Raw genomic sequence first — 13,924 nt, 5'->3', positions numbered from 1 at the left:
AGGGGAGCGGGGAGGGGAGAAGGAAGGAAAGAGGGAAGGAAAGAAGGCAGGAGGGCAGGCAGGCAGGCAGGCAAGAAGGCAGGCGAGAAGGCAGGCAGGAAGGCAGGCAGGAAGGCAGGCAGGCAGATGCACAAAAAAGAGGTAGGGAGGGCCGGGCGTGGTGGCTCACTCCTGTAATCCCAGCACTTTGGGAGGCCAAGGCCGGTGGATCACCTGAGGTCAGGAGTTCAAGACTCGCCCGGCCAACTAGTGAAACTCAGTCTCTACAAAATACAAAAAAATTAGCTGGGCATATTGGTGCACTCTTGTAATCCTAGCTACTCAGGAGGCTAAGGTGGGAGATTCACTTGAACCTGGGAGACAGAGGTTGCAGTGAGCCGAGATTGTACCACTGCACTCCAGCCTGGGAGACAGAGCAAGACTCCATCTCCAAAAAAAAAAAGGTAGGGGGTTTGTTGTTGTTGTTTTCCTATGCTAACTGTTATGGCCTAAGCCCCTGCTAAAAGTAACAGAAACGAACAGGCCAGGCTATAGCTGGTATTCAGGCCTTTGTATTATCTTGAGTAGATAACTGAAGCAAATTATTGTTCCATAAACAGATTACTCCAACTTCTATCCACAGAGCTACCTCACTCCCACTGGATAAGTATTCTAAGATAAGAATAAAATCCACAGACTAAAATCAAATTACATAAGCTGTATACCCAACTAATTGGTCATTAGACAATTATTTTGTACCAATAAATCCGATTCCCTGACTATAAAGTGGCTATTCAATGGCTTCATCCATCCAATTACATGTAGTAGCATGGAGCTATTTTTAACTTATATTACTATTGCTAACTGAGAAATGTCACCTTCATTTCCTCAAACTCTTTCAATAAGATTTTTTTTTCTAACTTTGAGATTTTCCCAATCTCTAATAATTTCATAAGCTAAATTCCCCTACTCCATTCAATCTTTGGTCAAGTATTATATTCATTATTTCAAGGTTCATGTTTATTATTTCAATGAAACTAAATACTAACAGATGTGTGCAGGAAGGTTGTGTGCATGTACATTTTAAAAAGGGAACATAACCCTGAAGCACCAGGAAACTTTAAGCCTGAAAAATGATTTGCCCAAATGAAATCCTGTTAGAAAGCTACATATCAAGAGAAGCCATCTTAACCTCCCTCACCACTATCATACATTATTGAGGCTTACTGCAGGCTAAAACATTAGAGGGCTATTTTGAAGACTTAGCTGCAGGCACAGGCACTAATACAATGACCAAATCTAAATTGAATTACCAATCAGAGGGCCATGGGGAGAAGGGCAAGATACAGTGGATTAAAAGAAGTGGTTGGAAGATGTACCAGATAGTTGGTTCTCTCAATGATTTAATATAATCATTCCCTAAGATCGAAGAGAAAAAATTAATATTAAAACAAATTCTAAAACTTTACTTAAAAAGCTGGCATAGAGGTTACTCACTGAGAACAAGGTCCCTCTGCTATTGTATCTAAATGACAAGTATTATTATGAAAACTTTTTAAATGAGTGTTCAGATATTGAGAAAAAAACAGTAATATCTGACTCAACTATTATAGTAGGCTTAAAAATGAAAATAAAAATGCAGGAGTCACTAACAAAGACTTAGAATTTATATATCAAGACATTCGAGTTTTCTCCAGTCTTTTAATCCACAATAGAAATGGGAAGTTAAAAGGATTTTTCTCTATATAAAGAATATGGCTCCCCAGGGTAGCTCATCTCTTATTCTTTATTTAAGTATTCATATTTCAAATAAAATTAATAGGACACTCAGTGACAAATAAGTGTCTTATTTAGACACATTTGCCATATGAAATGTAAATAAAAGTTTAGGCTGGGCGCGGTGGCTCCTGGCTGTAATCCCAGCACTTTGGGAGGCTGAGGTGGGGATATTGCTTGAGCCCAGGAGTTTGAGACCAGCCTGAGCAACATGGCGAAACCCCGTCTACAAAAAAATAAAAAATTAGCCGGGCGTGGTGGCACGCAGCCGTAAGTCCTAGCTACTTGGGAGGCTGAGACAGAAAGATCACTTGAGCCAGAAAGCAGAAGTTGCAATGAGCCAAGATCATGCCACTGCACTCCTGCCTCAGCAACAGAGAGACTCTGTCTCAAATAAATGAATTAAATTAAAAATAAAGTTTACACAAGATTGTGTATTCTTTCATTCAAAGTTGAATGACTTTTCCCCAAAATCTTATACATTACATTTTGCATTTATTTCTTTCTTAACTGCATATTCTTTAGAGACTTGGTATTTCATTCTCCAGAAAAGTAGAAGAAATTATTTTTTCACTATTATATTTAAATTGCTCATTAAAAGTTTTCTGTTGAATTTGAATCATTGTAACTATAATTAACTGATGAAAGTTTAAATACATATTTAAATTATTTCTGTCCACAGAATTGTTGATGTCCATGAATAAGTACTAGTATTTTATGACAAAAACTGCTAAATGTCACAATTTAATTTTTTCAGGCCAATAATGTGAAAATGATTAAAATTACTACAATAAATATCTGAAGATTAAGCTACATTTCAACAAGTAAAGCAATTCGAATATTTGAAGAGTAAGACAACACCAAGCACTAACAAATCTCCCTTCCAGATTTAGAATCATAATCAATGATTTTGTCCCCTTATAGTTAAGTTTGTATCTTATGGTTGGACAAATGAAAGTTAGATTCCCAACTTAACATCCTAGAAGTCTGTTCATTTTCATCAGAAGAACGACTTCAAATAATAAAATCATAGAAAGTAAACAAGCAAATATGAATGTCATCAAAAAGTTGAATTTAGAGTTTTATGACATTAACAAACTTAAGCACTCCAATCAAATGCTTAGACAAGTAATTACACACAGGCAGGCAATTATGCTTTTCAAGGAGAATAGGAATATTTCACTGACTTCTAAATAGAAAGCACTACATGAGAAAATCAGATTACAGAAAATTAACTCAACACACTATTGGTGTGTTATGTGTGTTACAAGTGTTGCTTTCAAAATATTCCCAGAAAAAATAACAATGTCTCCATCCCTATTTATTCTTAGATGATTGTTTAATAGTGAAGTCAGTTTACATTTGAAGACATTTTGCATAATCCTATTAAAAACCAATTCAAACAATGTGGGTCATGTTTAACTCTTCAGTTATTTATCCATTAATCTCTTTAAGTGCTTCCTTCCTTAACACAGCTGTAGCTCAAGAGGTGGCCAGCAGTTGGACTCCATTTCTGTGGATTTTCATGAATGCCCAGATTTCTCTTTGCAAACTTTTTAAATGTCGTATGCCTAAACAACTTTTTCATAACTTAAGAGCTTATAAAACGCTTTCAAAAGGACTCCAAAAGAAACATTTTCTTTTAAAAATAAAAACCAAACAAAAGGAAGCCACACACACGGTAAAGATGTTCCCTGCAAAACATTCTGTTCAGCAGATTTGAAATGTCTCTAAAGGATCAAGAACTACTTGGTTTGAAAGCAACAACTGAGAACTCCTAACAGGTTGGCTAAAAGCCAACAGTAACAGCCATGAGAACATCTTTAAAGTAGATTAGGAGTGGCTAAGATACCAGGCATTGGGCCTTCCCCAGTCTCCCCACTCCATTTATTTGGAATGCCTTCAACTGTACCATTCAACCACAGTTATTCAAAAGCCTCTGTCCTCAGTCCTCTGTTCTTTTTCCTTTCATGGTCTCCATCAAAGACTGCAATCTTACTATGATATTTTTGGAGAAAACTCACAAATCTACATCTCTGTTATATCACCCAAACTAATCCTCTATCTCTAACAGCTGACTTAAATATTTCCATCAGGGTATGCCATCATTATCTCATACTTAACACATAAAAAACCAAAAAAACTTACTCATCTTTATCAAACCATTCCCTCTTTCAACTTCCTTGGTGTTGTTAACATCAACCCCATTTGTCTAGTGACCAAGACTTAGAATCACAGAAGGAACCATGAACTCCCTGGTAACCTCCACTACTCACATTCAGTTGGTTCATGTGGCAGATGGCATTTTTCAAAGATGGCTACCACAACATCTCCTATCTACATATACTTCGACAACATGATCTTGCCACTTTGCCGTCAAAAGGTGGATTGAATCCAGGCTGACCCTAAGATGCACTTAAAATCAAAGGAATGTGACTAAAGCAATGCAATGAGACTTCCAAGGCTAGATCAGAAAAGATCATACAGCTTCTGGCTGGTTCTCTTTGAATATTCTCTCCGGTGGAAGCATGCTGCCATATAAGAATTTCAACCCCAAGACTGCCAAGCTGGGGTGAGAGGCCACATGTAGTTCCAATTAGGCTCAGTCTTCTAGCTAGTCTCACCAAGGTGCCATAAATGTGAGTGAAGCTGTCTTATGTCCCTTGTGACCAGTTTGTCTGCCAGCTGAATGCCACCAATTGAACTTAGTAAATACCCTAAGGAAGAATCACCCAGCTGAGCCCTGCCCGAATTCTTGAGATACAAAATCATGAATGTAATAAAATGTGTCCATAGCTTTCCTTCTAAGCACTCAATACATCATGTGAGGAGTTGTTACTATCTATGTGGGGCCAAAAGTTAACTAAAACCCCACGTTTATCTCTACTCCCAGAGCCATCACCCAAGAGGAAGCCCTCATCACCTCAGATCTTCTTTGTTATAACTGATTCCAGGCTCTCCTTACTATAATCTGTCATTACAATCTATCTAACCTAACATTTCCAACCAGAAAACTACTTTTGCATGCCAACCCCACAACCAACATCAATCTCATGTTTTACATTTGTAGGAAATTCTATAATGCAAATAGGTCTTCATAAATATCTATTTTATTTGATTCATACAACAAAAGCCAGAGGGATCTGTCAATAGGGCAAATACTCTTTTCCTTAAAGATGAAGAGATCAAAGGTTAGGGAGGTTAATTTTTGTACAATCTCATTGCCAGTAAATGGAATGAATATACACAGAATTTAGAGCCTGAGTCACAGATTTACTGCTATTCCTCCATTCTATGATGCCTCCTATGATCTATTTCAGAGCAAAAATGATGCTTCTCTCCATCCCTGCTACAATAAATCTATTTCCAAGACACTATAATTTGGCCTCAATCTATCAACTTGCCTGGTTATTTCCTACTAACTCCACCTCTACAGAAAGGCTGGCTTATGTATTCACCTTGCCAATTCTAGCCTCTGAACATTTACTCACAATGTTTCCTTCTTTCAACTTGTGCATTAGCACAAATTCCACTTCCTCCATGAAGCCCTACCAGACTATCCCCATTGCTTTCTCTCTCTGCTATATGATTTATAAATATGATTTATAAATTTCACCCAAAATTGCGCAGTTTTATCTTTTTCAAGTGTGTTGGTCTTACTTCCAGGCTGCTATTCAGTCCACACACATCCATACATAGATGCTGGGTGCTGCATATACCCAGTGCTGGTTCTGACCAGTCAGTGCTCACAACATACCTTTTGTTAAATATTTTGAATTTCATCTCTACTTATTTCTCAAACTAAACCATAAGTTCTTTAATAACAGGAACTTCATCTTATAAAAAACCATAATATCATCCAAACCAAGCACAATACTAAGCACACTGCTGGTATTCATACATTCTTGTTAATTGATTTGATGGGAGAGGAGTGTGTTTTGAGGAAAAAAAAAATGTTCATAAGTCATGTCTGCACTGCAAACAAAAAGTTGAAAAGATAAAATATTTTCAAGATCAGCAGTTTAATGTCAGGGACTTTTAAAAAAGTATCATTTAAAGACATTCTGTGCAGCTCATAACTGCCAGAATGTTTTATAAATGTTTTTACCAGGCATGTGAAAAAAAAAGTTTCAAAAATATTCAAGGAATAGATGTCTTAACAGTCCAAAATAAAATGTTTGCTGAGGCTACAAGGCTGGCAGAACGTTGCTTCATTTCAAAAAGTTTCCAGGCAATGGAAATGTTTTCCTGGAAAATACTACCTTTTATTTAGAGAACACTTGCCATGAATACTTAGTCATTAAGTAATTTAAGGTTTCCTCACAAGCTCTTTGGAGGAAATATATGAATGAATGAAATTATCTGTAACTATAATGTCAAGAAATACATTTGGTTAAATATATGAAATTTATCTAAGTACTAGTTTTCCAGGTAAAAGGAAAAAAAATCTTTTCTACTTTTCAGTCTACTTACTGTTCTTTTAAACTTTTCTATAAGATAAATTTGTGAAGAAAAAAAAACAAAATCTTTAAGTGCTTCTCTAATACAAAACCCAAAAATTGCAAGGTCTATTTTATTCCAAACACCAAGTAATTTTCAAACAGAAAAAACATTTATTTCATTCAAAGAAAAAAAAAAAACAAAACAAAACAGTAATTTCAAAAGTATTTTTAGCAAAATCTTTGAGTTTGCTTCAAATCACCTTTCAATGAGAGAATAATAACTCAGTTTGGACATTTCAATCAATCATCTGTAGTAAATCATACAGTGAAACCTAAGAAAACAATTTCTTCCAAGAGTTTTGTAGTCAACCAGGTCTTATTCTTTTAAACATCAAAAGACACAACTAAATTCTACTCCAAGCACATGCTTTGTATATTTAGTCTTTTTAAAAAGTACACAAAAGGGTATTTGTTTTACCTGTTTAGTACTTCAGTGAGTTTCACAAAACCAGTATAAGCCAGTTCAAATGCTCCTCTGTGCCTGGACTGCAGAAGGTGTTGTTTAAAGTAATCTCCTATTTCTTTTACCTTTAAAAAAAAAGCAAAAACAAATGTCTGATTTATGTTTATATTCGCAAGTGTATTTATATCAGTAACAGTGTCTAGAACCCAGGTCTAGGGGTCCATTCATTTAGCACTCACCATGTGACAGAACGTTTTAAGCATTTTTTTTTTTCTGAGATGGATTTTTGCTCTGTTGTATATGCTGGAGTGCGGTGGCTCAGTCTCAGCTCACTGCAACCTCCACCTCCTGGGTTCAAGCAATTCTCCTGCCTCAGCCTCCCAAGTAGCTGGAATTACAGGCACCTGCCACCACATCCAGCTACTTTTTGTATTTTTAGTAGAGATGGGTTTCAACATGTTGACTAGGCTGGTCTCTAACTCCTCACCTCAGGTGATCCACCCCTCAGTCTCCCAAAGTACTGGGATCACATGCGTGAGTCACTGTTCCCGGCCACTTTAAGCATTTTTTTTTTTTAACAATAGTTCATCTAATTCTCACAATAATTCCATGAAATAAGTACTATCATTATCTCTACTTCACAACTGAAAAACTGAGGCCCAGAAAGGCTAAGAAACTTATCCAACGTCATACAGCAAGAAAGCAGTGGAACCAGAACATGAAGCCAGGCAGTCTGGCTCCAGAGGTGACCATCTTTAACTATTACACTAGAACTGCCTTCCTATGTCATCTTCACAAACCTCAGTGTGTTTTGTTAGAGTTCACACCATTCAACTCCAACAGAAAAAATCACACAAAACGACAACACTCACACACACAGGTCTAGGTGAAATAATTACCTTTTTTCCTTCTTTTAAACATTTTTTTTCTTTTATACTGTGATAAAATATATATAATTATCATTGTAACCCTTTTTAAGTGTACAGTTAAGTGGCATAAGTACATTCACACTTTTGTACAACCATCACCATCATGCATTTACAGAACTTTGCATCTTCCCAAATGAAAACTCCATACCCATTAAAAAATAACCCATATTACCTTTTAGAGACATAAAATTGTTAATGACAATGCAAGATGTGGTTCAAAGGACCTCCTGAAAAATTACTAGGCTTCACTTCAAGACAGAACCATGGAATTTGCCAGAATGTCACCCAGTGGCTTTCCTACATGGTGTCTTTCTCCACACAAGATTAGACCAATAATAAATATGACTTTTAATTTTTTTTGAGACAGGGTCTGGTCTTGCTTTATCACCCAGGCTGGAGTGCAGTGGCACAATCATAGCCCACTGTAACCTCAAACTCCTTGAGCCTAAGAGTTTGAGGTTACAGTGATCCTCCCACCTCAGCCTCCTGAGCAGCTAGGACTGTTAAGTGTTATGTCACCACGTCTACCTAATTTTTTCATTTTTTGTACAGACAGGGTCTTACTATGTTGCCTAGGCTTAAGTACAGTGGCTATTCACAGGTGTGATCATTGTGCACTACCGTCTCCAACTCTTGGGCTCAAGGAGTCCTTCTGCATCAGCCTCCCGAGTAGCTATAACTACAGGCATGCACCACTGTGGCCGGCCAGACTATTTATTTTAAAGAGAACAAAACTGACAATTTGTTGTTGACTAAGGTTTTGAAAAGAATTAACTTTTAAGCCAATTAGGCTTTTATACCACTAGATTTGGTGACTACTGTCTTTTAAAAATCAAGATTTTGTATAAAACTCAGGACCAAAGCTATAATCAGCTATCTCTTGATCCAGGTCTCCCCAACAGATCAAAGGATGGTAAAAGACAAGTTGTCCCAAGATAGCTCAGATATGCTTACCTAGAAACACCTCCTACCTCAGCATAGGGACTAAATTAGTATTCTGCACACATTAGAAACAATAAACAGTAGAATAAGTAGTTAAACATGTCATCATGGGCAAGTACCTCAGTTTCCTCATCCATAGACTAGGGATAATACCAGTATTTAGGACATAGGTTGTTGTATTAAAATAAGTAATAAATCGAAAAGCTCAGAACAGGCCTATAACCTATAATCCAATTCAGTTCAATATGAGTTCTGACTAGGGTTCTAAATAGAGGAAAACCAAAGACGTAATCCACATCAAAGTACATCTGATTACAAAGACATAATAAGTGATGCACATGGAGAAACAAGAATCAGATAGGAGACTAACACCAAAGAACCATTATATATACAAATAAAGCAGTATATAATACATTTAAAAAAAAAAATCTAACTCTTTAGTAGCCCAAAGAGTGACAGGTCATGTTCTTCAGTTAGTTTTCCTGTAAAGATCTGATGATACTCTTCATAGTATCTTTTAAATTCCACATACTACTAGTTGTCAAGAGCCACAGTCAGGTAAGCCTTATTTTATCTTCAATATGGTAATTTCAGAGCATAGTTTGAACAGAATTATCAAGGCTTAAATCCGAATTAAACCCCTAATATAGGAATGAAGCCCAATAATCCTATAAAATAAGTAGCTCATGATAGCCAGCTTAAAAAAATAATACTAATACAAAAAAAGGACTAGAAGAAATACCAGTTACCTTATTTGTAATGACCATCATTTCAATTATTAGAGAAACAAGAGATTTCTAATAAGGTACTTAAAGATATAGAAAATAAAAACAGAAAGTCAATGAGATGAGGTTTCTCAAACTTCCTTAATTTTTTTCCCAAAATGCTGCAGATATTAAAACATACTTCAGGAAAACATAAACTTCGTCATTACTGACAAAGTACTTTTCTGTGGATTTACAACAGTTCATAATCTACTCCTTAGGCAAAGATAAGATTTTCATTGCTTCCTTTATTCAAACTCCCTTCGAAGGGGTCTAAAACAAAAAGCATATAATAAAAATCAAAGACCTCAGAAGTATGACCAGTGGGTGGTCTTCTCAAGGATGGACCTAAACCCTAGGTATTCCTGGCAGAGAAAACATAATGAAGTTCTAAGGACAAAACTGAGATGTAGGGAGTATTTCCTTGTTTCATTTTGCACTTAATAATTTCCAAATAAACCCACATAGCTAATACCTAGGCTTATTCTCTTTTTTCCTTTTGAAGACAGTATAAAATTCCTGTTAGACAACAGTCTTTCTTTAGCACCATGTAAAATGCCTCGCAGCTTAACACTGTGGTAGACAGAAAAGATGAAAACAAGATGCCTGTCCTCAGCAGGCTTTTAGTTCATTTTGGCAAAGAAAACCAACATGCTATCTGGTGCCCATTACAAGCATAAGTTCCAAAAAATGAAAGATCCTTCTGCACTGGAATAATGAGAAAAGACTTCACATCCAGAACTTGAACAGGCTGTTACAGTACTCGGGTGGACCAAAATGAAAGAGGGTAATTAACATGAGAAGAGGCTGGGAGACTAAACACCAACATTAAATAAGTGCATGCTAGCTATCTGCCAGATACTTTGCTAGGTCTTTTTATATCAATGAATGAGCATACACAGACAAGGGTAAGTAAACCTGGCTGAATGACCTAGAAGTTTCATGCTAGAAAACAGTAAGAACAAGGCTACAAGAAAGAGATGAATCCAATTACAAATGACTAGTGGGCTTGGCAGTGTGGTCTATGAGCCACTGAACAGAGAAGAAAGGCCAGGCTGACAGCCTCCCAGTGGATAATCCGACTACATGAAACAGGTTTAACTCAAACCACTTACAAAGTTAATAACAATAAAATAAGAAACAATTTCAAAATTTGATTTTTAAAATGAAAATCTCTGAATTTTCATTTTAAAATGAAAACCTCTGAAAACTCCAACTCAATTACCTATTAGATAACGCTGGGTTTCTATTTAAAGTTCACAAAATGGATAATGTATGTACAAAATAATTTTTTAGAGGTAACTATTAATTTTTATTGCATTTCTTTCTAGTCTTTTTCTTTTTTTCGACTCACAATTAAAAAAAAAAAATCTCTTAGCAAACTTGGAAAAGACAAAAACTTCCTTAACATCATAAAGAATACCTACAAAAACCCAACAGGCAAACATCATAGGCAATAGTACAGGTTTTTTTTTTTTTTTTTTAATCCTCTTTAAAATCAGGACAAGATAAGGATTCCTACTGTCACGACGTCTACTGAATTCTGTTCTGGAGCCCCTATCCAGCACACTAAAAGAAGAAGAAAAGTGTAAAAAATATGAAAGAGGCTGGGTGCGGTGGCTCACACCTATAATCCCTGCACTTTGGGAGGCTGAGGCTGGTGAACTGCCTGAGTTCAGGAGTTTGAGACCAGCCTGGGCAACACAGTAAAACCCCAGTCTCTACTAAAATACAAAATACTAGCCAGGAGTGGCAGCGTGCGCCTGTAGTCCCAGCTACTCGGGAGGCTGAGGCAGGAGAACTGCTTGAATCCGGGAGGCAGAGGTTGCAGTGAGCCAAGATTGTGCTACTGCACTCCAGCCTGGGCAACAGAGCAAGACTCCACCTCAACACAAATCAATAAACATAATCCATCACATAAACAGAACTAATGACAAAAACCCCATGATTATCTCAATAGATATAGAAAAGGCCTTCGATAAAATTCAACACCCCCTCATTCTAAAAACTCTCAATAAACTAGGTATTGATGGAACATATCTCAAAATAATAAGAGCTATTTGTGACAAACCCATAGCCAATATCATACTGGATGGGCAAAAGCTGAAAGCATTCCCTTTGAAAACCGGCACAAGACAAGTATGCCCTCTCTCACCACTCCTGTTCAACATAGTATTGGAAGTTCTGGCCAGAGCAAACAGACAAGAGAAAGAAAGAAAACCATAAAAACCCTAGACGAAAACCTAGGCAATACCATTCAGGACATAGGCATGGGCAAAGACTTCATGACTAAAACACCAAAAGCAATTGCAACAAAAGCCAAAATTGACAAATAGGATCTAATTAAAGAGCTTCTGCTCAGCAAAAGAAACTATCATCAGAGTGAACAGGCAACCTATGAAAGGGGAGAAAATTTTTCCAATCTATCCATCTGACAAAGGTCTAATATCCAGAATCTACAAGGAACTTAAAAAAATTTACAAAAACAATCAAAAAGTGGGCAAAGGATATAAACAGACACTTCTCAAAAGAAGATATTTATGCAGCCAACCAATACATGAAAAAAAGCTCATCATTACCAGTCAGTCATTAGAGAAATGCGAATCAAAACCACAATGAGATACCATCTCACGCCAGTTAGAATGGTAATCATTAAAAAGTCTGGAAACAATAGATGCTGGAGAGGATGTGGAGAAATAGAAATGCTTTTACACTGTTGGTGGGAGTGTAAATTAGTTCAACAATTGTGGCAGACAGTGTGGCGATTCCTCCAGGATCTAGAACCAGAAATAGTATTTGACCCAGCAATCCCACTACTGGGTATATACCCAAAGGATTATAAATCATTCTACTATAAAGACACATGCACACATATGCTTAATGCAGCACTATTTACAATAGCAAAGACTTGGAACCAACCCAGATACCCATCAATGATAGACTGGATAAAGAAAATGTGGCACATATACACCATGGAATACTATGCAGCCATAAAAAAAGAGTGAGTTCATGTCCTTTGCAGGGACTTGGATGAAGCTGGAAGCCATTATCCTCAGCAAACTAACACAGGAACAGAAAACCAAACACTGCGTGTTTTCACTCATAAGTGGGAGCTGAACAATGAGAACACACGGAGACAGGGAGGGGAACATCACACACCAGGGCCTGTCGGGGGGTGGAGGGCAAGGGGAGGGAGAGCATTTGGACAAATATCTAATGCATGTGGGGCTTAAAACCTAGATGACAGGTTGATAGATACAGCAAACCACCATGGCATATGTATACCTATGTAACAAACCTGCAAGTTCAGCACATGTATCCCAGAACTTAAAGTAAAATAAAAATTTAAAAGAAAAAACTCTCATTGTTTGAAGGTGACATTATGGACATATAATCTACAAATAATCCACAAATGATTAAAATAATAGAGTTTAATAATAAGGATGAATATAAGATAAATATTTTAAAAGCAGTTGTATTTTTATAGCCCAGCAAGTTAAAGTTCAAAAACGTAATTTTTATAAAGATGCATTTACAGTAACATCGAAAATTAAAATGTACCTTGAAATAATTAAACAAAGACATGTAAACCCTTTTATGGAGAGAGATTTTTTTTTATGCATTTTTAAAAATTCTTTTTCATTGACAAATAATTATCCATATTTATGGGGTACACAGTAATGTTTCAATACATATAATAAACAGTGATCAGATCAGAGTAATAGGCTTATCCATCATTTCAAACATTTATCATTTCTTTGTGTTGGGAACATTCAACATCCTGCTTCTAGCTATTTGGAATTATTAATATATATATTATTGCTAACTATAGTCATCCTACTGTGGTGAAGAATGCTAGAGCTTATTCTTCCTATCTAGCTGTAATTTTGTATCCTTTCACAACTCTACTTATCTCCACCCTCTCAACTACTCTTCCCAGCCTCTAGTATCCTCTGTTCTACTTTTTATTTCTTTGAGATTGACTTCTTTAACTTCCACATGTGTGAGAATATGCAGTGGTTAATTTTCTGTTCCTGGCTTATTTCACTTAACATGATGTCCTCCACTTCCATCCATGCAGCTGCGAATGACAGTTATTTCATTCTTTATTATGGCTGAATAGTATTCCACTTTGTATATATACCACATTTCTTTATCCATTCATCTGTTGTTGGACACCCAGGTTGATTACGTACCTTGTCTATTTTGAAGTGTGGCAATAAACATGGGATTGCAACACTATTCGATCATGGGGTTGCAGCACTCTATCTCTTCAATATACTGATTTCCTTTTCTTTGGATAAATGCCCAAGTAGTGGGATTGCTGGATCATATGGTATTTCTATGTGTAGTTTTTAGAGGAACCTCCATACTGTTCTCCATAGTAGCTATACTAGTTTCCATTCCCATCAATAGTGTGTAAGAGTTCCCTTTTCTACACATTCTTGCCATCATTTGTTGTCTTTTTGGTAACAGCCATCCTAATTGGAATGAAATTATATCTCACTGTGGTTTTGATTTGCATTTCCCTGATTTGTGATGTTGAACATTTTTTCATATATTTGTTCATCATTTCTATGTTTCTAAGAAATGTCTGTTCAGATCATTTGTCCTTTTTTTTTTTTTTTT

At 36.4% G+C, this 13,924-nt stretch overlaps 1 protein-coding gene across 3 annotated transcripts in view; it reads right to left on the bottom strand.

Moving 5' to 3' along the window:
- The window catches only part of THADA (thyroid adenoma associated), a 359,044-nt gene that overhangs the window by 283,854 nt on the left and 61,266 nt on the right, over nt 1-13,924 (bottom strand). For all 3 annotated transcript variants that reach the window (XM_011935906.1, XM_011935908.1, XM_011935907.1), the window contains one exon: nt 6,676-6,785. In XM_011935906.1, coding sequence (XP_011791296.1) covers nt 6,676-6,785 — 110 coding nt within the window. The remainder of the gene's footprint in view (nt 1-6,675; nt 6,786-13,924) is intronic.

Source organism: Colobus angolensis, unplaced genomic scaffold (assembly GCF_000951035.1).
Source record: "Colobus angolensis palliatus isolate OR3802 unplaced genomic scaffold, Cang.pa_1.0 Scaffold15, whole genome shotgun sequence".
Taxonomy (NCBI): Eukaryota; Metazoa; Chordata; class Mammalia; order Primates; family Cercopithecidae; genus Colobus; species Colobus angolensis.
This window is presented reverse-complemented; position numbering and strand designations above follow the sequence as displayed.